At 43.3% G+C, this 22,191-nt stretch overlaps 2 protein-coding genes across 3 annotated transcripts in view; one reads left to right on the top strand and one right to left on the bottom strand.

Annotated features, from left to right (window-relative positions):
• Positions 1 to 988: 988 nt before the first annotated feature.
• PURG (purine rich element binding protein G) lies at positions 989 to 4,007 on the bottom strand. Of its 2 annotated transcripts, none has more exons than XM_081177235.1 (2): positions 3,946 to 4,007; positions 989 to 2,627 (listed from the first exon to the last, which is right to left on the bottom strand). In XM_081177235.1, exon 2 carries the CDS (start codon positions 2,612 to 2,614, stop codon positions 1,601 to 1,603), a length of 1,014 nt encoding a protein of 337 aa, XP_081033361.1. In that variant the 5' UTR covers positions 2,615 to 2,627; positions 3,946 to 4,007; the 3' UTR covers positions 989 to 1,600. The 2 variants fall into 2 exon arrangements, with proteins under 2 accessions (XP_081033361.1, XP_081033362.1); XM_081177236.1 differs by having other exon boundaries at positions 989 to 2,500; positions 3,946 to 3,989.
• A 448-nt stretch (positions 4,008 to 4,455) lies between these two features.
• The window catches only part of WRN (WRN RecQ like helicase), a 77,802-nt gene continuing 60,066 nt past the window's right edge, over positions 4,456 to 22,191 (top strand). The window contains exons 1-4 of the mRNA XM_081177129.1: positions 4,456 to 4,580; positions 6,421 to 6,517; positions 7,109 to 7,224; positions 7,733 to 7,878. Coding sequence (XP_081033255.1) covers positions 6,455 to 6,517; positions 7,109 to 7,224; positions 7,733 to 7,878 — 325 coding nt within the window. The 5' untranslated portion in view covers positions 4,456 to 4,580; positions 6,421 to 6,454. The remainder of the gene's footprint in view (positions 4,581 to 6,420; positions 6,518 to 7,108; positions 7,225 to 7,732; positions 7,879 to 22,191) is intronic.

The raw sequence follows: 22,191 nt of genomic DNA, 5'->3' as shown, positions 1-22,191 counted from the left end.
ACCAAATCAGCAATATGGTAATTTAGGCTTAGACAACTCACTATAATTTTAAAACATCACAAACAGTACATAGAACTCTTTCATTCAGATGTCTAATTTCCACCCCCAGAACATCTCTTAGTATACTTTTATACTAAGATGAATGTATAACCTTTCAATGAGATCATGGCCCAGTAGGCCACTACTAATTAAAATAACCAAATTGGAAATCTTAGTTTTAGGTTTGACATTACTCATTAATTGTTATTTCTGAAACTAGACCAAACACTGAATAGGTCCACTTTTTATATATTGGGAAACTCACCTAAAACAGTGAAATTAAAGTCCATACATCTTTCCCCCCCTTCTCTGTCACAACTGTAACACACATTTCTAAAGTTCCTTTGGTGATTTTGGTGCAAGTTCACTTTTTTCTTTTCTTTATCAATAATCAACACAGAATTCTCCATTCATCATCTTGGTATTTTTTAAAAATCTTCTCATGATTGGAACTCTTGTCTCTAGATATCACTCTACAGATCAAGATGTAACTCTACAGCATTAAGCTGGAGGATCATGGGTTAATGATTTAACAAAAGAAGTGCAGATTGTGGCCTGCAATAATAATATAGATTTGAAATGTAAGATTTAAGGGAAGTGCTGATAGCTGTTATTGAATGCTTCAACTGCATCAGTGTGAAATCAGAGATCCGTTTTGTACCAGTTAAGTGATGCACCAAAATCTCTCAAAGTATTTTCATAAAGTATAAAGATAAAAACAACATTATTCTACTACTTTTCCACATCACATATTTAACCTCCTTATTTTGAATTTTAATTCCAACTGTAACCACCTACTAAATTCCCACATCACAGCAACTTGCTGGAGCCCCTTAACACCACAAATACAAAAATAGCTTTTGAAATGTTGCAACATTATTTAAATAAAACTCTCCTCACATGATGTAAGCAGTCCATACAAATGGATGATTCATGATAAACATTACTCTCAAACAATCAAACATGGATTTATATTGTTGGGACACTTAAAATTAATAGGTTATCATAAAATTAGGTAACCATGAAATTACTGGCCAATACACTATAGAGGTTTGATCCCCCCTCCCCCACGCTTCCAAGATTTTTACCATAAAGTGACCAGCAGATAGTTATTCAAAGATACCTTTCCCAATACAAGTATTTAAAATTTAAAGATCAGTTTTGGTCATAAATGCTCTATGGTTAGTATTAGAAGACATTAATTTGATCTGCCTTACTTGTATCATGTTACACTGCAACACAAACCTGATACAGATTCTTTTAAAGGTCGTAATAAGAGATTTAGCGCTATTATACACAAGTAGTCTTTGAAGACCATGAAATTATTGGAATTTTCAGAATCATTGGGTGGTTAACTATTCTCAACTATTCTGATAGAAATCACAGAGATATTACTGGGTATAATTTAATATGACAACCAAACCCTTGTAATATTTTATATATTGGTGTTATCTAACAACAGGGAAGAACTTACAAAAAGAAAGGCATCTTCTTCCAACAACTACGTATCAGTATCTGTAGCCAATTTTCTATTTTGTTTCTTGGCCAGTTGAAATACATTCTAATCAAGACCCTCTTGTTCTTCACCACTGTCCCCTCTTGTATCCATTCTTTTCTCTTTATGGCCATTGTAAATTCTCCTCATCTCCTCTTCATACTTGATAAAGTTTTCCCCAAATCTTGTCCATGCTTTGTATGGGACAGTGATGGTGTTACGGTAGGGAGGCCTCACTTCACTTACCTTCAAAAAAATACCGTACCTGTTGGACCCCACATCAAAATAGAACCTCTTGTTGTCTACCCTGAAGGAGGTCCCTTCTGGGAGTTCAGGAGGCTCATCACCTCCGCTCCTCCTTTCTTCTATGTCTCCTTCACCATACTCTTCAATGAGCTGGACCAAAGCATCCCTGAACTCAATCATCCCCTGTGCTGGAAGGACAATAGTTTGTTCCTGTCCCAAACTGTGACCAAAATATCCTATCATGCCTGGTCCTCTAATCAAGGTTTGTCTAATCCGTAAGAAACGTCCACGTTGGTTCTCCTTCAGGTCTAGGTAATACTTCCTATTGTCTCTTTCAATATACTCAGTTTTTAAGACGCTGTGAAGATGCTCTTCTGAGCCAACTGATGCTGGAGGTGATGGTGGGTGATGGTGTTGCCGTCTTCTTGAATCTTGCTCTTTGCCATTACCGTGATCATTCCGATGACTCTGGCTGCCTTTTAGGCCCAAATGGGCATAGTGCTCTATGAAATCTCCCAGACAATCCTTTAGCTCAGAAGCTACTGACAAGGAGAGAGTCAGCTTGCTTTTCCTGATATTGTCCTGCCTGCCTCTTCCTATCCAGACTTCTGCTATCTTCAGAAAGCGGCCTCGGGAACTCTGTTTCACATCCAAATAAAACCTCTTTTTTTGGATGTCCACTCTTTTGGAGGCCAGCTCCTGGATCTCCATGCAGCCCGCCTGAGAAGAGGAGGCAGGATAATGATACTGCTGCTGGGACTGGGAGTAAATGCTCCTGTGTAGGCCAGAGCCCCCCACACTCCTTCCTCCTCCTCCTCCTCTGCCTCTCTCCATCTTTACCAATCAACTGAAAACAACAAATATATGACAAAGATGCATAACACCATAGACATCCAGCATGCCTATTCTGCTTTCCCGGCAATAGCCTCTCTGTACATAATTAATTTCACTAGAAACTTGCTCCTGTAACACTCCTCTTGCCTTTTATTCCAACCCACAGTACTGTGGGGAGCTAGGGAGAGAGAAACAGAGCCCGTTCAACCCATAATAGCTATGGATGTTACAAGGGGCAGGGAGGGATTTGGAGCCTTTCCTGACAGGGATACATTGTGGTAAAAGCTTCACATGCAAAATTTCTGAAGGTTATTAATAATGTTAAAGAGAGCATAAATCTTAAAAGAGAAAAGCGGTGATGTAGGGCTGCCATCCCCCTGCCCACTTTCACTGGCCCTGCTTGTGCCTTAAATAGCTTCCTGGCATGTAGAAACTTTCGCCAGCTTTTCCTGGCGAAGGGACTATTATTTAGAAGACATCTGATCGCAGCCCTGTATTGGGAAGATTTTAATGTTTGACATTTTACTATGTTTTTTACATGTTTTGTAAGCCATCCAGAGTGGCTGGGGGAAACCCAGCCAGATGGGACAGGTAATAATAATAATAATAATAATAATAATAATATATGATAGAAAAGCCTTCATTTGCTGAATTTCAGCATGTCAGGACTGGGATAGCTTAGCTGGCACAGCACGAGGCTCTGAATCTCAGGGTCAAGAGTTTCAGGGTGGTGGGTTCGAGCCCCACGTTGGGCAAAATATTCCTGCATCGCAGGATGGTGGGACTAGATGATCCTCGTCGTCCCTTCCAGCTCTATGATTCTAGAATACAGGATCAGGGCCAGCAAAAAAGAAAGAAAAGGTAACCCTATACCAGCGCCCCTCTTCTGAAATTTCTGCATGTGCTGCTGCTGCCGCCGCCGCCGTTCAAGGCAGAAGGTAGCATGCCCTTTGTTGGGGATGCAGGATAAGGGGAAGGGGAAACCCCTGGAATAAAGGCAAAAAATAAATTGCCACCCTTCCCGATTACGGGCCTTCCCGCCACCACAAGCCTCTCTAACTGCTCGGCCGTCTCCCCCCCCCCCCGCCGCCGCCCTCGGCAACAGCCTCCCAGGGTCAAAGCCAACCCCGCTTTTTCTACCTGCGGGAGCAACCCCCACCCCTCCACCTGACACAGCAGGTGACTGTTCCCACGGACACCCCCTCATCTCCTCAGGCCGACAGACACGGCGCTCTCCGTGCTGGGGGGTGGGGTGGGGAGGGAAGGATCACCCGCCGCCATGACACGCAGGCGAGGCGGGCGAGGAGAGAGCCGGGCGAGGGGATACTTACTCCATCTCGTCAGCCGCTCCTCGCCTCCTTCCTTCCTTCCTTCCTTCCTTCCTTCCTTCCTTCCTTCCTCGCTCGCCAGCTAGCCAGTCAGCCGCCGCTGGCCCCCGCAGCGCTCGCCTTCCCCGCGCTGCCGCCCGCAGGGAGCCGGAGAGGAGCATCCCCGGCCGGGCAGGTCCTACCGCCCGCCCGGCTCGCCTCCCGCCGCCGCCTCAGGTCCGTTTCCTCCGCCGGAAAGCCCGGACGGAGCCCGCTCTCCGCGCTAGTGGACAGAAGTAGCAGGGCGACGAGCGGGGAGAGGGGCGCCCGGGGGTTCGTTTCCCGTCGCCAAAGCCTACCGGCCTCCTCTCCCGCCTCCCCTCACAGAACCGCAAACTACAAGCCCCAGAATGCCGCGCGGGCGCCAGAGGCCGGCGGGCGCGGAAAGCGCTACGCGCATGCGTCTCACCTCATTTCACCTTCTAGAGTTGACAGCTGCGGAAAAGGGAGGGAGGGCGAAGGGATGGGCTGGAGAGGCGCGGTAAACGACGTCATTCGGTTGCGACAGTAGCGTCGGCGGCTTGTGACGGCTATTTAGCGGGTCTGGCGGGAAAGGTTGCTAGGATGAGGGTGAGGATCCCAAGGAAGGCTTAGATTAGGTGAGTTTTCCAACGCCGAGCCTCATTCGGACTGGCAATGTCTATGACTGGGTTGAATAAGGTTGTATGTACACGCAGAAATTGATTGTGTAACTTCTGGGCCCTCTGCACTGGTTCCATACTCGCATAGTTACGTCAGTTTGCAATGTTGTTAGGCTGCACACCTATGTACTTACCTGGCAGTAAGTTATATTTTATAAAACGGGAGGAGGGCTTATTTCTGGGGAAACGTGTATAATATTTAATAATAATAATAATACCGTATTTTTCGCCCTATAGGATGCACCATCCCATAAGGCGCACCTAGTTTTTTTTGGGGGGGGGGAAATAAAGGGGGGAAAATTATTTTCCCCCCCAGGCGCGGGGCTGGGGCGGCCCGAGCTTCCCCCGACCCCAGCCCCCAAACAGGCAGCTCTCTGCAAGCCGTGGGAGCCCAGCGCTGGCTCCCGCTGCTTGCGGAGAGGTCCACGAAGCCTGGACGCGCTGATTTCAGCGCGCGCAGGCTTCGGGATGCCGGCAACTCTCCCCAAGCAGCGGGAGCGCTTCCGCTGCTTGCGGAGAGGTCCGCGAAGCCTGGAGAGCGAGAGGGGTCGGTGCGCACCTACCGCTCTCGCTCTCCAGGCTTCAGCGAAAGCCTGCATTCGCCCCATAGGACGCACACACATTTCCCCTTCATTTTTGGAGGGGGAAAAGTGCGTCCTATAGGGCGAAAAATACGGTAATTAATTTATTATTTATACCCCGCCCATTTGGCTGGGCTTCCCCAGCCACTCTGGCCGGCTTTCAACAAAATACTAAAATACAGTAATTCAGCAAACATTAAAAGCTTCCCTAAACAGGGCTGTCTTCTGACTGTATTAGGCTGTAACATTACAAATATTCCTAAACACACTTTCTGTGGAATAAGTCCTTTTTACCTATGGAAACCTGTGGAACGCCCTCCCTTCAGATGTGAAGGAAATAAGCAGCTATCTTCTCTTAAAAGACATCTGAAGGCAGCCCTGTTTAGGGAAGTTTTTAATATTTAATGCTGTATTGTTTTTAACACTTGATTGGGAGCTGCCCAGAGTGCTGGGGAAACTCAGCCAGATAGCAGGGTATAAATAATAAATTATTATAATATTATTATAACCTAACCGTGTCTACTTAGGAGTAAGTGTTATTAAATTTAATGGGGCTTATTCCCACATAAATGGGATTATGATTGCAATTTAACAGTTCCTCCTTTGAATATTTTATGGTTAAGCAATATATTTTCTTTATATTATTTGTTGTTGTTGTTTAGTCATTTAGTCATGTCCGACTCTTCGTGACCCCATGGACCAGAGCACGCCAGGCACTTCTGCCTTTCACTGCCTCCTGCAGTTTAGTCAAAATCATGCTGGTAGCTTTGAGAACACTATTCAACCATCTCACCCTCTGTCGTCCCCTTCTCCTTGTGCCCTCCATCTTTCCCAACATCAGGGTCTTTTCCAGGGAGTCTTCTCTTTTCGTGAGATGGCCAAAGTATTGGAGTCTCAGCTTCAGGATCTGTCCTTCCAGTGAGCACTCAGGGCTGATTTCCTTAAGAATGGATAGGTTTGATCTTCTTGCAGTCCATTGGACCCTCAAGAGTCTTCTCCAACACCATAATTCAAAAGCATCAATTCTTCGGCGACCAGTCTTCTTTATGGTCTAGCTCTCACTTCCATACATCACTACTGGTTATATTTACTTATGTGGAAAACTTATATTCTGATTTCCCCCAAAATAACTGATTGGAATGGAATGACTTATGCCACACAAAGCATTTTAGATTAGACTGAGCCAAGTTGCATACTTGTTTTTTCTTCTATTCCAGTTAACATACAAATCCAAACAAATTTGATAAGAATATGGATTCTTCATCAAATAAACTACCTCAGTGGATGACTGAACAGGCCAAAGGGGACAAAAAGGTAAGGAATGGGAATATGCTTGATTCACACAAGAGAACAAGAAGGAAAAAAAAGTAAAAAGTGGCAGACTCTGAAATGCAGCACTGATTGTACTTCTGTGTGCAGTTTCTAATTAGCAAATCACATAGAATTTTTCCATTTCACGAAAAAATGTAAAACTGCTGCATTTCTTAGATTTATTATGTCCCAAATAGTGTTGATGTTAGCTTGATACCATTGCTCATGAGGACTGGGTGTTGTGATTGCATGACCTGAAAAGTATTCCAAAGGAACAGTCATCAGTGACTCTCCTTAAGGTTTGCAGGTTGAGTAGTGGAGATTGAGTTGATGACATGGCATGTGGTGACATAGCAAATAATCTCTGTGTTGGAAGATGTATATGTTTTATATATGCGTGGGGCAAAGCGTTTTCTTGGTATGCATTGGATGCATTAACTTCTCTAATTACCTATCAACAGAAATTGTTGTGATGCTTTTGTAACCTGGACAAGAAGGCAAGCGCACTGTGACCTGTGCCAGTATGATTGATCTGAAAAACCATTTCTTAAACATCCTTTACAACAAGCTCTCTTTTGCATTTTTATGAACCAGAATAATCCAGTCCACCGGAGTGCCCTGGAAGACAACCTTCCCTTCTTAGAATTCCATGGTTCCGTTGTTTACAGCTATAATGCAAACGATTGTTCCTTACTCTCAGAGGATATTGCGTAAGAGACTGAAAGTTTAATTTAAACTGCTAACCCTATGGCATCTCATTTTTGTAAGCTGAAAAAAAAATTATGTTCATTAGGCTGTTATAGACAAATCTGATCCAAATGTGAGAGCCACCTCCAAAATCTAGGAATAAGGGCCATTAATTGAAAGAGGTATGATGTCCTCAATATTTCTCTCTCTCTCTCTCTCTCTCTCTCTCTCTCTCTCTCTCTCACACACACACACACACAATGAATCAATCAATTAAAAAAATGAAGGACACCCCCCCTTGCAAAGATTTATACAGTCTTTCATGTCAAGTTAGAACTAAGGATCCTTGCAAGTACTAGGTCTGGCACAGAACTGATAAAATAGTCATGCAGTATTTCTTGAAGGAAGAAAAGACACTAACAAATATTACTTGTGCAAATCTATGCTCTCTAGGTTTAGAAAGGCTTGCTTCTGAATAATCCTGCACAGGATTGCACTGTACTAATCCTGTTAATACCTTTTATCTTCTAGTACAACCTTATCCTATGGAGCTGCATTAGGATTTGACATTGAATGGCCGCCATGCTACACTAAGGGGAAGGAGGGCAAAGTCGCTTTAGTCCAACTCTGTGGATCCGAACAAAAGTGCTATTTGTTTCACATCTCTTCTATGTCAAGTCAGTACTGTGTAGTTAATCTCAACAAATTGTACTTGTTAAGTTGTCCTTTCATCTAAGCTGTAGCTCAGTTTGTTTGCTTTGTTGAACACAATTTACCGTATTTTTTGCTCTATAAGATGCACCAGACCATAAGACGCACCTAGTTTCTGGAGGAGGAAAACAAGAAAAAAAAAATTTGAATCGCTGTACAACGATTCCTCTTGCTGTTCTGGCTTCTGGGATAGCTGCGCAGCCTGCATTTGCTCCATAAGACACACACACATTTCCCCTTACTTTTTAGGAGGGAAAAAGTGTGTCTTATAGAGCAAAAAATACGGTATTTTGTAAAGCAGCAAAAGGCCTGTTCTCACAATAGTAGGACGTTTTGTACCCTGGCAGTCCAAACTCTGTAACCAAGAAAAGCTGGACTTGCTTAACTTATGCAATGTGAGAACCATCTTGGTGGATTTCGGTGTTCAGGGAGGTTCTGTAATCCTTCCCACAGTGTAATACCGGTCAAATATATAACTCTATAGAACTGTACTATGCAGTTCTACTGCATATGTATAGTACAGATTCATGGTGAGTATTTTGCAGTTGTGGAGGGAGGGAAGTTCTCACTATGTCAAGTGTGATATCTACCTGAAGGGATCCTGATCTCCATGATACCTAGTGTGATAATCTTTTCTGTTGTAGCAAATCTGATCAGATTTCTTTTCAGGCAAAATATTGTTTTTATTGATGTGTAAACTGGAAAGTTCAGAGGTGTCAGTTTAGCACAACAATTTAAATTGCTTCATTCTGTTGGGGGAGGAGAGAGTAGGATTCTTAGTGCAGAAGGAAGTACAGTTGGAATTTATCATGTCACAACATATCTCTGCCTGTACAGTTCCACTACTTTTCTTTCCCAGATCCAAAAGAAGCAATATCTGGGAACGGGCATTCAGTATTTTTCTGCTGTGTAGGGAAAGACATGCTCAAATTTCCTGCTACTGCTTTTCTTCGTTTCCAGGGCCTTCCAGGTCCAAAGTGGGGGCAGAAAAAGAATATTATAGCAGCTACTTGTTGAGAGTGCTTTAAAAATTAATCCTTCTTCCCAGGGACCTCTGGGAATTGTAGCTCTCTGAGGGCAATATGGGTATTCTAACTCCTCTTTGAGGGACGCGGGTGGCGCTGTGGGTTAAACCACAGAGGCTAGGACTTGCCGATTAGAAGGTCGGCAGTTCGAATCCCCGCGACGGGGTGAGCTCCCGTTGCTCGATCCCTGCTCCTGCCAACCTAGCAGTTCGAAAGCATGCCAAAGTGCAAGTAGATAAATAGGTACCGCTCCGGCGGGAAGGTAAATGGCGTTTCTGTGTGCTGCTTTGGTTCGCCAGAGGCGGCTTGGTCATGCTGGCCACATGACCCGGAAGCTGTACGCCAGATCCCTCGGCCGCTAAAGCGAGATGAGCGCCGGAACCCCAGAGTCATCCACGACTGGACCTAACAGTCAAGGGTCCCTTTACCTTTTTAACTCCTCCCTGCACTCTTGACAAACTATATTTCCCATGTTTCTTTAGGTGACGCCATGAATGTATAAAGTGGTATCGTAGTGCTTTAAATGCAGGGTGCTCATGGGACCAAAGCCTGTGTGGCTGTTCCTGAACCGGAAAGAAATTGTTTTGGCTGCAGCTTTCTGTTCCTAGCAAGGGATTTTTGGGGACACCAATTCCTCAGCTGCTGGTGTTTCTTCTCCTCACTTAAGTCAGGTTGTTTGGGGAGGTGACACTGGTTTCTTCACGCTCGTTTCTTTTGCTCCCACTGAGCCTGTGAACCAAAGCTCAGTGCTTCAGATTCAGTGCTATCCATTATGTATTAATGCATACACAGTACTTCAACTCTGTAGCTAATATTCATGTCTCCTATCTTTCTGGGCTGAACCTAAGTTCTTTTGAATTTGTGAGCTGTATCTCTAGATCAGCTGGTGAATATGATCAGAATTCTCTTGGAAGGAAGGGTGGGGTAAAAAAAATATGTAATGAAATATTCTGTTGTCTGTTCAGCACTTCTAGCTGAAAATATCTTTTTTTTTTGGTGGGTCGGTAATTTAATGTATAGCTGAGGTGGTGCATCTGTGATAGAGACCAGAATAACATATAATTTACTTCTCTCTTTCTTTTTTAAAAAAAGGCATTGTGAAAAGCCTAAGGTTACATTAAATAGATAGGATATACATTCCTTAAGTGGTTATTTTAAAAATGTGCATGCTTGATCTTTTCAGACTTTCCTTTGGCACTAAAGAAATTGCTTGAAAGTAACACTATTAAAAAAGTTGGGGTTGGTATCGAAGGGGATAAATGGAAGCTGATGCGTGATTTTGAAATCAAGTTGGAGAGCCTTGTGGACTTGGGTGACCTTGCTAATGAAAAGGTAATAATAACTCACTCTTTGTTATTAGAGTGGGTACTCAGCAGAGAAGTTGTAGAGGATCAGCTTTGTAGGTGAGAAACCCTATGCTGTGTATTTAGACTAACATTGCTGGATGAATCTCCTGCAGCTAGTGATGTCTTAAATTTTAAATGTAAAACATGGTCAAATGAAAATGGATATCCCATAATGAGATCCTTTTAGGATCAATGTTCATATTGTGCCAAATACTTTCTTCTCCTTCGCTTTTGCTTATTGGACTGTATTTTCATTCTGCATTATATGAAACTTTGTGATTTTTAAAATATAAATAAGATTGAGGAACTACTATGGTTGCTGGCCTCAGATCAGCCTAGTGCAAAGAATTCATTTCCCAGGCTATGAATCTATAGGAATTTAGAGAGACTGAGAATGGACCGTCTCAGTAGCTAGAAATTTCACTTTCCACAAATCTGGGATGAGCCTTCTTGCTTGTCACTTGAGTACTGTTTGGCCAGGGTTCACTGAATTCTCATGTAATGTGTTGGGTTTCTGGAACTCCCTGATCCAAAGACACAAAACACAGGAACATAGGAAGCTGCCTTATACTGAGTCAGACCAATGGCCCATTTAGCTTAGTATTGTCTACACTGATCGGCAGTAGTTCTCCAGGGCTTCCAGCAGGGATCTATCCCGGCCCTACCTGGGGATGCCAGGGATTGGGCCGTCTTCATGCAAGGCAGAGGCTCTGTTAGTGAGTTATGGCACACTGAGCCTTATGTGATGAATATTTTCAGCTAATGATACAGAACTTTACTCTTACTCAGCTGATATAATAATAATAATAAGAATTTATTATTTGAACCTCGCCCATCTGGCTGGGTTTCCCCAGCCACTCTGGGCGGCTTCCACAAAGACCAAAAATACACTAAAATGTCACACATTAAAAACTTCCCTGAACAGGGCTTCCTTAAGATGTCTTCTGAATGTCAGGTAGTTGTTTATCTCTTTGACATCTGAGGGCGTTCCACAGGGCGGGCGCCACTACCGAGAAGGCCCTCTGCCTGGTTCCCTGTAGCTTTGCTTGTCGCAATGAGGGAACCGCCAGAAGGCCCTCAGCGCTGGATCTCTGTGTCCGGGCAGAACAATGTGGGTGGAGATGCTCCTTCATGTATACTGGGCCGAGGCCATTTAGGGCTTTCAAGGTTAACACCAACACTTTGAATTGTGCTCGGAAGCATACTGGGAGCCAATATAGGTCTTTCAAGACTGGTGTTATGTGGTCCCAGCAGCCGCCCCCAGTCACCAGTCTAGCTGCCGCATTCTGGATTAGTTGTAGTTTCCGGGTCACCTTCAAAGGTAGCCCCACGTAGAGCGCATTGCAGTAGTCCAAGCGGGAGATAACCAGAGCATGCACCACTCTGATGAGATGTGGGCAGGTAGGGTCTCAGCCTGCGTACCAGGTGGAGTTAGTAGACAGCTGCCCTGGATACAGAATTGACCTGTGCCTCCATGGACAGCTGTGAGTCCAAAATGACTCCCAGGCTGCGCACCTGGTCCTTCAGAGGCACAGTTACCCCATTCAGGACCAGGGAGTCCTCCACAACTGCCTGCCCCCTGTCCCCCAAAAACAGTACTTCTGTCTTGTCAGGATTCAACCTTAATCCATTAGCCACCATCCATCCTCCAACCGCCTCCAGAATACATCTATTCATTGTGCCACACTGTCTTGCCAAATGCAAGGTGGTTCTTTTAAAAGAGATTCAGAAGCAATACAAAACACGAGTGAGAAGAAGGTTTTATTCCTAAAAAACGAGCAATATATACATACCAAGCATGCACTTCTACCTGCAACTTGGAAGCCCTCAAGATGTGGCGAAGTGACTCCCCCAGGTAGCCTCAGTTTGCACGGCCCTGCAGCCAATCAGTCCGTGCACAAACTTCTGAAAAACTCTGCCCAAGCCATCCGATGTTATAGATAGCCATCTCCTTTCAATGCCCCACTTTCCCATAACAATTTCCAACATCACAGAAGGTTCCCAGCGCTATCCTCCCAGACTGATTAAGGCGTATGTGGGGCTTCACCTCCTCACCACTGATTAGGACATCAAAAACTGTTCTCACACCATCAAAAGCTTAACAGCTGCGAGGGAGGACATCAAAAACTGTTCTCACACTATCAAAAACTTAACAGCTGCGAGGGAAGGGGGAAGGAACAGAGGCAGGAAGGATAACCATGTTAGAATCACTAACTCTTTGATAAACATTTTGTCTTCTGGATGGATTTCCCATACACACACTTAATTGCAGCATGGCTCATGTTAAAGGTAGCTGATTTAAGGTTTCGTATCATGAAATTCTTTCACGGCCTATTGCTCCCCTTAACCTCTGTTTTAAAATTTAGCGTGTTCTCCGAACACATTTTAAACCTGCGATTTAGTTTTATTCCATCTCTATCTGAAATATATCACTGTGCGCTTATTATCTGATGTAGCCTCAAAAACAGCTCGCGCTTAATGTTTGCAACTTATTTTGTTTAGCTCAAATGTAAAGAGATCTGGAGCCTGAACAACCTTCTGAAGCATCTGTTCCACAAACAGCTTTTGAAAGACAAATCGGTCCGTTGTGGTAACTGGAAGCAGTTTCCCCTTACAGAGGAGCAAAAGCTGTATGCCGCCACCGATGCTTATGTATGTACTAAGAAGCTTATATTTTTCTAGGTGACGTCTGGCAGTATGCAATTTGCAAGCTTACTATGGCCTGGTTATGATGATCGGCTTAATATGCCAAGATGTGGATGAGCCTTGTGTCTGAGTACACAGCCCCTACCCTCTTACTTTCTCAGCGTCCCGTGAATTAACCCAGAACTCTACTGCCAGGCATAGTTTCCTGTTTGATCCTACCAAAGACACTTTCCCTTGGTAGTGCTGAAGTGATCTTATGTAGAGAGCAGCATCCTCTGTCTTCTATAAACCATATCCCAGAATTGCAAAGTCACATGGGGGATATGGGGCTGAGTGTTGTTCCTTGATATTTGTTGGCACCGTAACATTTTGCTTTTAAAAAGTAGAAGCAACTGATACGGGTGAGAATCAGTGGTTTTGGCCAATGTTACAGGCTCCCTCAATTCTCTGATTAAAAGAAGTGTTAAGCCACTCAGAAGGTAGAGAGAGAGAGTATTTCATAGAATCATAGAGTTGGAAGAGACCACAAGGGCCATCGAGTCCAACCCCCTGCCAAGCAGGAGGACATTTCTTGGAGGACATCCCAGCTACATAGGACTGGGCTGCCAAAAAGAAACAGAAATGGCTTCTGATCCAATCTGGAAGCTTCTGGTCATAATTAACTTCATAGAATTCCGCATTAACCACGCATCGTTAATTTTGCATGAAGCTGCCTGCCAGTTAAGGGCATCATTCTCTCACTATCCCTGTTGTCAGAGATCAGGCAGGTGGCATCTGTGGAAGGGGTTTTCTCCATGGGGGTGCCTTGACTTTGAATTGATCTCCCCAGGGCTCCTTGCCTAATGCTTAGACTAATGAACTCTAACTGCCAGGCCAAGACCTTATTTCCATGGGCTTTTAATGACTAGTTACCTTTTTGCTGTCCGCTGAGAATTCCCACCTAGTCCCACTTTTTATTCAAACTGTATTAAGCTGTTTCCCCGTTGTTTTATGGTTTTATAATTTTTAAAATTGTTCATTATTGTTATTTTAAATGGTATGCATCCTTGAAAATTCTTGTTATGAGTTGGAACAGACTTTTTTTAAAAAAAATAGTTGAGCACAGTGTTAAAAGAATGTTCACTGTTAAGATGCTAATAAAAACAAAAAAATTTTGAGAGAGAGATAGGTAGTTTTAAATTATATGGACTGAGAAAAAATGTTAAGCATTACCTTTTGCATTAAAAAGTTCTCTTTGCTCTTATGTTGCAGGCTAGCCTTCTCATTTACGAAAAACTGGTGAACATGAGTACTTCTAAGCAGATGCAAATTAGTGCAGAAAAAGGTTAGCTTCATTGTAAACCATAATGAGGTTCTACCCATCCCCACTTTCAACTTCTGTTGTCTTTCCTCTTTTCCTAAAATGCATTGGGCAACGTGATAGACACAGTTAATAATAATAATAATTTATTATTTATACCCCGCCCATCTGGCTGGGCTTCCCCAGCCACTCTGGGCGGCTTCCAAAAAAATCTTAAAATACTGCAATACATCAAACACTAAAAGCTTCCCTAAAGAGGGCTGCCTTCAGTTGTCTTCTAAAAGTCTGGTAGTTGTTGTTCTCTTTGACATCTGGTGGGAGGGCGTTCCACAGGGCGGGTGCCACCCTCTGCCTGGTTCCCTGGGCTTCTCGCAATGAGGGAACCGCCAGAAGGCCCTCAGTGCTGGACCTCAGTGTCCGGGTAGAACGATGGGGGTGGAAACGCTCCTTCAGATATACTGGACCAAGGCTGTTTAGGGCTTTAAAGGTCAGCCCCAACACTTTGAATTGTGCACGGAAACATACTGGGAGTTCATACTGTGTGTATTATCAGAGCTGTGGGAAAATAGAGTGGGTGTGGTCATATACTTGAATGAAACCGCAAACTGTTTGGTATACATAGTAATACCTTGCACACCTCAAAAGGTGTCCCTTTTAGATTGGAAAGATTGCTAGCATGACTTTCCAATGACTGTATTTTACAAAAAGCATGGGGGACGGGGGAGTCTTTTAAAAGGCATTGCATTTTTCTATACAATTGGAAGACTAGGGCGTACACTATGACCCTGTACATGGATGCATTCTACACACGTTTCCTTCAGATACCGCAAATTCAGGCCATTTATAGCTTTACTGGTTAATTTCAGTGCTTTTATTTGGTTCCTCTGCCACGTGGATCCACAGATAATGAGGCGACGCTGATGAGAGTTTGCAGCAGCAGAGATAGCTCCGAGCGAGTGACTGTTTCCAACTACCGTAGCTGCTCTAGTTGACTAGCTTTGGTTAACTAGAAGCAGAAGTGAAAGCTTCTAAGCACCTCCTCATTTGCTAACCTGGAAGTACGCTTGGATTGTCCACATTGCACTAAACAATGAATTACTGTTTCAAACTTGGATCCCCAGCTGCTGTTGGACTACAAGTCCCATCACCCCTAGCTAGCAGAGAGGGCTTTTCCAATTCATGCTTTAAAACTGGGATGTCCAACCTGTCGACTGTGATTGACTGGTCGATCCCCGGATGATCGTGGTCAATCGGTGGTAGTGATAAGCAATGGAGTGAAAGTCCCTGGCCGCCGTCGCTCTTTTCCTCTGTTGTGTCAAATGGGTGTTTTGCCAACGAGTTAGAAAACAAAAGCAGTTGTTACTGCTGCATTGTTGTTTTAGGTGAGCGATGTCTCCCCCCCCAATATAAAGCTAAACATGCTTTGCTTCCCCCCCTAAAAAAAGGTAAACAACTCTGCCTTCGCCCCCCCCAAAGGTCAGCAACTCAACAACTTTGGGTCTCCCTCCAAAAGGGGGAGTAGATCGCATTCTCTTGGGAGTTAGACGTGCCTGCTATAAAACATGTTGTGCCACCTCCCTCTCCCTGTTAAAATCCCTCTTAAATATATGTGTGTGTGTGTGTGTGTGTGTGTGTGTGAGAGAGAGAGAGAACCAATTGGTTTTTACTGATACATCACTGATGTTCTTTTGGTTGTTATCCTATTTTTATGTTCGTATGTTGCACACCACATTGTTATATATTCTGGTAAGTGCAGTTTGCAAATATTTAAATAAGTAAATATATATATGATAATTCGGTTGCAAACTTGTGTACTTACCGGGGAATGCACTGCTGAAATCAGCAGAGCTTGTTTCTAAAAAAAAAGTATACAGTGGTACCTCGGGTTAAGAACTTAATTCATTCCAGAGGTCCGTTCTTAACCTGAAACTGTTCTTAACCTGAAGCACCTTGGGTTACATACGCTTCAGGTTATAGACTCCGCTAAGCCAGACATAATACCTCGGGTTAAGAACTTTGCTTCAGGATGAGAACAGAAATCGTGCTCTGGTGGCGCAGCAGCAGAAGGAGGCCCCATTAGCTAAAGTGGTGCTTCAGGTTAAGAACAGTTTCAGGTTAAGAACAGACCTCCGGAACGAATTAAGTACGTAACCAGAGGTACCACTGTTCTTTGCCTTCATCTTCCATCTTTAATGAAAAAAAATGCAAGGCACCAACACATTGAATTGGGTCCATGAAACAGACTGGCAAGTAATGGACCCGCAACTGCATGTTGGATGAGTTGCAGTTTCTGAGCATTCTTTGGAAACGGCTACATGTAGGCAACATTGTAGTAACTCAACATAAAGGTTAACACTGCATTATTATTATTATTTATTAATAATTAGGATTTAGGTGGTAGACTCATTTCATAGCAAGGATATGGTGATTTAAGAATGACCAGAAAGATTTAAGCATGCATATGAAACATGTTAGGAGAATTCTTTGCCTCTCTGAAAAAGCCCAGTGGAAGCCCATTTAAAAGTAATCATTGCAATATCCCTTATTTTGCGAGCAGGCCTGACATTTTAAGAGAAGTAAATTGCTATTAAAACAATGAATTTTACTTTGTTGTTGTTGTTGTTTCAAAGCCAGGTAACTGGAAAAGAGCACATAGTGCTTGGTAAAAATAATGTTCACATTGACCTTCCCTCCCCTAAAAACAAACAGATGGGGCCCTATCGGCAAGTGAAATGAAGAAGGAATTCGCATCTTTATTAGAGGAGATGGTGGATTTAGCAAATAATCTTCCTGGCACTTTTGGACAATCTACAAACGTTCAAAGGTTAGGTGTTGTTTGCTTTATTGGTACAAATTAATGGTATTGTGTTCTTTCTCAGAACATTAATGATCTAATTCAGTGAGTGCACAATTTGTATGTTTATGAAATCATATAAGTTAAGTGGGCTTGATAAGACAAAACCAAAGACAGGCCTTCTTTACTTGCACCAGGACGTCTGTACTTGCACCATAGCTTTTTGGGCCTTATTTCTTACTGCATTTCCGTTTACTCCTTAAAAAATCTTTTTAAGAATGTCGGGAGACCCCCTGAATGTATTTTATAGCGCATCAAGAAATATTTCATGTGTAGTTGCCTTTTAAGGTGTGCTTGCCTGGATTGCAGGACAAGTTTTTTTTAATTGTGGTACCCAGATTATAAGAGTTGTACCCCCGCCTCTTCTGAACTGTGAAAACATCTTAATTTTGTCTGACTTAGTCTGAGCTAAATTTCCATTCTCCTTTAGCTTGTTGATTATTTTTAATGATCCCTTTTCCTTCTTGGATTTAACTGTGTCTTTTAAGATCTATTTTTTAAATGTAATTGAATAACCTTTGTTTTTTAATTGAAAAGTGCTTTTGAATAAGGGCTAAAATATGGGCAATAGATAACTGGATTGTATGTATGGTTTTCTGGATCCTACTAAGAAAGGGGAGTGCATTTAGATCAGACCAAGAATACATCCAAGTTTGCTTTAACCCTCTTTGGATAAATCCATCAAGCCCATTTTGAAGCTTGCGCTGCCTTTTTGACATTCTTTAATAGAGCTGCAGAAATTTTGGCTGCCATGTCAGAAAACTTCAAGGCTTTCAGAAGAGAGCTGCTTGTTGAGCCTACCATCCAGATGGAGCTGGGAGATACTACAGATTCAGAAATGATCTGCGGTAATGAAGAAAAAACTGAAATATCAGACTTGACTTCCAAGGTCACGTCTGAGTCAATCAATCGTGTGGGTCACAAACTAGTCCAAAAGGAAGCCCTAATGGAAGGTGAATCGGAAATTAATAAGGAAAAACACGTAGATGATGCTTCAGACAGTAGACCTAAAGCTGTGGTGGGAGAGTGCTTAATGTCGCTAGATATAACTGAATATGAACTTCAAATGTTGGAGCGTCAGGCTGAGGAGGAGCTGCTAAGTGAAATGGCTTGTATGTCTAAGGTGAGTCTATCTGGATAAGGGTCTAAGAAAAGTAGCACAGTGGAACCTTGGTTGTCGAACGCTTCAGAAGCCAAACAGTTCAGAACCCGAACGTCGACAGCCCGGAAGGGAATGCTTCTGTTTTTGAACGATTTTTGGAAGTCGAACGCCTTCCGAGCTGCATTTCTCCCATTTTTTCAATGGATTTTGCCGACCGCAATTGCGCCTCGGTTGTCGAACGGTCTTCCAGAAAGTGTTCCAATTCAAAGTGTTGGTGCTGACCTTTAAAGCCCTAAACGTCCTCGGTCCTGTATACCTGAAGGAGCGTCTCCACCCCCATCGTTCAGCCCGGTCACTGAGGTCCAGCACCGAGGGCCTTCTGGCGGTTCCCTCATTGCGAGAAGTGAGGTTACAGGGAACCAGGCACAGGGCCTTCTTGGTAGTGGCGCCCGCCCTGTGGAACGCCCTCCCTTCAGATGTGAAGGAAATAAGCAGCTATCCTATCTTTAAAAGACATCTGAAGGCAGCCCTGTTTAGGGAAGTTGTTAATATTTAACGCTGTATTGTTTTTAACACTTGATTGGGAGCCACCCAGAGTGGCTGGGAAAACTCAGCCAGATGGGTGGGGTATAAATAATAAATTATTATTATTATTGTTATTATTATTATTATTATTATTATTATTATTATTATTATTATTATTATTCCAGAACAGATTATACGTTCGGCCATCGAGGTTCCACTGTAATGTTTAATCTATTAACAACCAGATATTTCTCCCAGATTTCAGTAGGGCTGCAACAACTGAAGCAGTATTGTATGAGAGGTGGGCGGGGGTCTGCTTGCTTCTAGAAATCTGAGAAACCCCTGTTTTCTCCTGTGACAAAATATCGGACTTTTAAACCCCTCTCCTAACTCAATAATAAGGCTGTGCATAACCCTTCTCATGTTACAAGGGTCTCCATCATTTTGGGGAGAAAGTGCTGTGAGCATGAGCCACACATGACTACTATGGGGCGTGGCATAACACAAAGTGGCTGCTTTGGGGGATGGCATAATGGCCGTCACATCTAAATGAACAGAAAAAGAGACAGAACTACAAAATGGTACGGACATGCCCCTTGCCCCCCCCCACCTCAGTTGCCCTATCAATGGGGGGAAAGGCACAAACATCAGCCGCTGTCATGTTTGCTCACAGAGAGAAGCAACAGCAAAATAGAAACTGCACTCACTTTGAAACGTTCCTTTTAGGAATCAAGCCATCTAGAGGATGAAGAGGATTCTCTTTGCACCATTGAAGATGATGATGAACTTGAAATGGAGATGCTTAAAGTAGGTGTTTGAAAATCTACTTATCAGTTTTTAAAGTGCATTTGATCATGTTTCTGTTAAATATCAGGTATAAGTACAGTGGTACCTCGGAAGTCGAACGGAATCCGTTCCGGAAGTCCATTCAACTTCCAAAACGTTCAGAAACCAAGGTACAGCTTCCGATTGGCTGCAGGAAGCCGTGGAAGCCATGCCGGACATTCAGGTTCCAATGAACGTTTGCAAACCGGAAAACTCACTGGCTGGGAACAGTATTTTACTGTGTGCACATTTTTGCTGCTTTTAATAAAGGCCCATGGAGGCATTGGCATTCTGATTAGAGAGGCAGAAAAGCAGCTATGTCGCCTAAATGAAAGTGAGATCGTAGCATGTTTTGGTGAACCGGCGCTGTGTGTCAAAGGTCGCTGCATGGGGGAACCACTTATGCAACAAGGTCTCAGCTGCTCGTGCTGCCCCCTCCCAGAGAGATTATGGTAATTCAGGGTTTACACGAACAGTAAAATACTGTTTATGGACAGTAAAATTCATGGAAAACTATAAGGGAAAGGTCCAACCCCACCCTGGTCTTGTTGTTGATGGATAAAAATTGTGTCTTTTTTCTAGAGGGTTCTTCTACATTAGTTTTTGTGTGTGGATGGGGTGGGAATTGCATTGCCGGGCTTTAACTTTCTGTCTGCTGGCTGCCTCACCTTGCATTCATGGGATCATTGGGATCCCAGTCAAGGCTCGGTTTTGCTGAGTATCAATTACCCGGAGTATCTAGGGGGTTCTCCTGATCCTCCCTGAGCCAATTAGTTTCTTTCTGGCTAGTTAGATTTTAATTTTCAATTATTTATTTAAATACCCACCATATAGAGACGCTCTGAAGCTTGGTTATATTGAGATAAGGAAGCAAGGGTTGGAATGGGTTGTTAAGCATCCCTGTCATGTATTTGGGTTGCTTGTCCGTTCATGGCATAACAGAGATAATTGTGTTGAATTTGGCTGGGAAAAGGTAGAAATCCCAGGGATGAGGCTTGAGCCTCTTTCATTTTCTCACGGCGTCTGTTACAAAATAATAATGTCTGCTGACGTTTAAAAATAATAATTTACTTTTCTTTCAGATTGTTTGTTTTTTCCGTGTACGAGCATGTTTTTGTAAATGTGTTGCTTTTTGGAATAAATAAGTTGTTATTGAGAGAGAGGTTTTGTAAATAGAGAAAGAGAGAGTGCGCGCTAGCCTCTTGGCCATGTGCTTTGCCAGGTATTTCCTCTACTGAAGAAGTTTGTATTTGGTATAGTATGTTTGACTGGAGCCTTGAGAAAATGTTGACAAGCAAGAATAGACTTTTAAATACAGTGGTGCCTCGCAAGACGAAAAGAATTCGTTCTGTGATTCTCTTCGTCTAGCGGTTTTTCGTCTTGCGAAGCAAGCCCATTGACGGATTAGCGCTATTAGTGGCTTTTAGCGGCTTATCGGCTTATCGGATCAGCTGATAAGCGGCTTAGCGGCTTAGAAAAAGGGGGGGAAGGGAAAAAAAGCCCGCAGGAACTCGCAAGACATTGTCGTCTTGCGAAGCAAGCCCATAGGAGATTCGTTTTGCGAAGCACCTCCAAAACGGAAAACTCTTTCGTCTAGCGAGTTTTCCGTCTTGCGAGGCATTCGTCTTGCTGGGGCACCACTGTACTGGTGCAGTTTAGCTGAAATGAAATGCCTCTTTCTCCTGTGCCTTAACAGCAACTTGATATGAAGAAATCAAGGAGCTGGAGCTTTTTCTTGACGGGCAGATAAAGTGATAGAACTAATTGCAACTTTTCCCACCAGCCAAGTTTCTTTGTAATGGAATGTTATTTTTACAGCCTAGAGTCATTCTATTGATAGGGTTTATGACTCAATTTCTTGACTTTAAGAAAGCCGACTTCATAAAACTTAGGGAAGTGCTGGGTGATGATCCCATGGACAACAATACTAAAAAGGAAAGGGAGTTCATGATGGCTGGGAGTTTGTTAAGAGGGAGATAGTAAAAGCACAACGTCAGGCAATACCAATGAGACGGAAACATGGAAGGTGCCTAAAGAAGCCAGGGTGGCTATCTAAAGAACTTTTAACTGAGTTAAGATTAAAAAAGGATGTGTACAAAAAATGGAAAAGGGGGGAAACCACCAAAGAGAATTCAAAAAATAGCCAGCACGTGTAGACACAAAGTCAGAAAAGCTAAAGCACAGAATGAACTCAGGCTTGCTAGAGAGGTTAAAAAGCAACAAAAAAGGCTTTTATGGGTATGTTCGTAGCAAAAGGAAGAACAAAGAAACAATGGGGTCACTCAGAGGAGAAGATGGTGAAATGCAAACAGGGGACACAGAAAGGGCTGAACTCCTCAATGCCTTCTTTGCTTCAGTCTTCTCCGATAAAGAAAACAATGCCCGACCTGAAGAATTTGGAGCAAATGATTCAGCAAAGGAAACACAGCCCAGAATAACTAAGGAGATAGGTACAAGAATATTTGGCTAGTTTAGATGTATTCAAGTCTCCAGGGCCAGTATGAATGCATCCAAGAGTATTAAAAGAACTGGCAGATGTGATCTCAGAACCACTGGCAGTCATCTTTGAGAATTCCTGGAGAACAGGCGAAGTCCCGGCAGATTGGAGGATGGGCAAATGTTGTCCCTATTTTCAAAAAGGGAAAAGAGAGGACCC

The sequence above is a fragment of the Podarcis bocagei genome, assembly GCF_964188305.1.
Source record: "Podarcis bocagei genome assembly, chromosome: 17".
In the NCBI taxonomy this organism is placed as follows: Eukaryota; Metazoa; Chordata; class Lepidosauria; order Squamata; family Lacertidae; genus Podarcis; species Podarcis bocagei.
This window is presented reverse-complemented; position numbering and strand designations above follow the sequence as displayed.

Bases quoted from the DNA above. Each gene is read 5' to 3' on its own strand.
- PURG (XM_081177235.1), bottom strand. From the start codon at position 2,614: ATGGAGAGAGGCAGAGGAGGAGGAGGAGGAAGGAGTGTGGGGGGCTCT.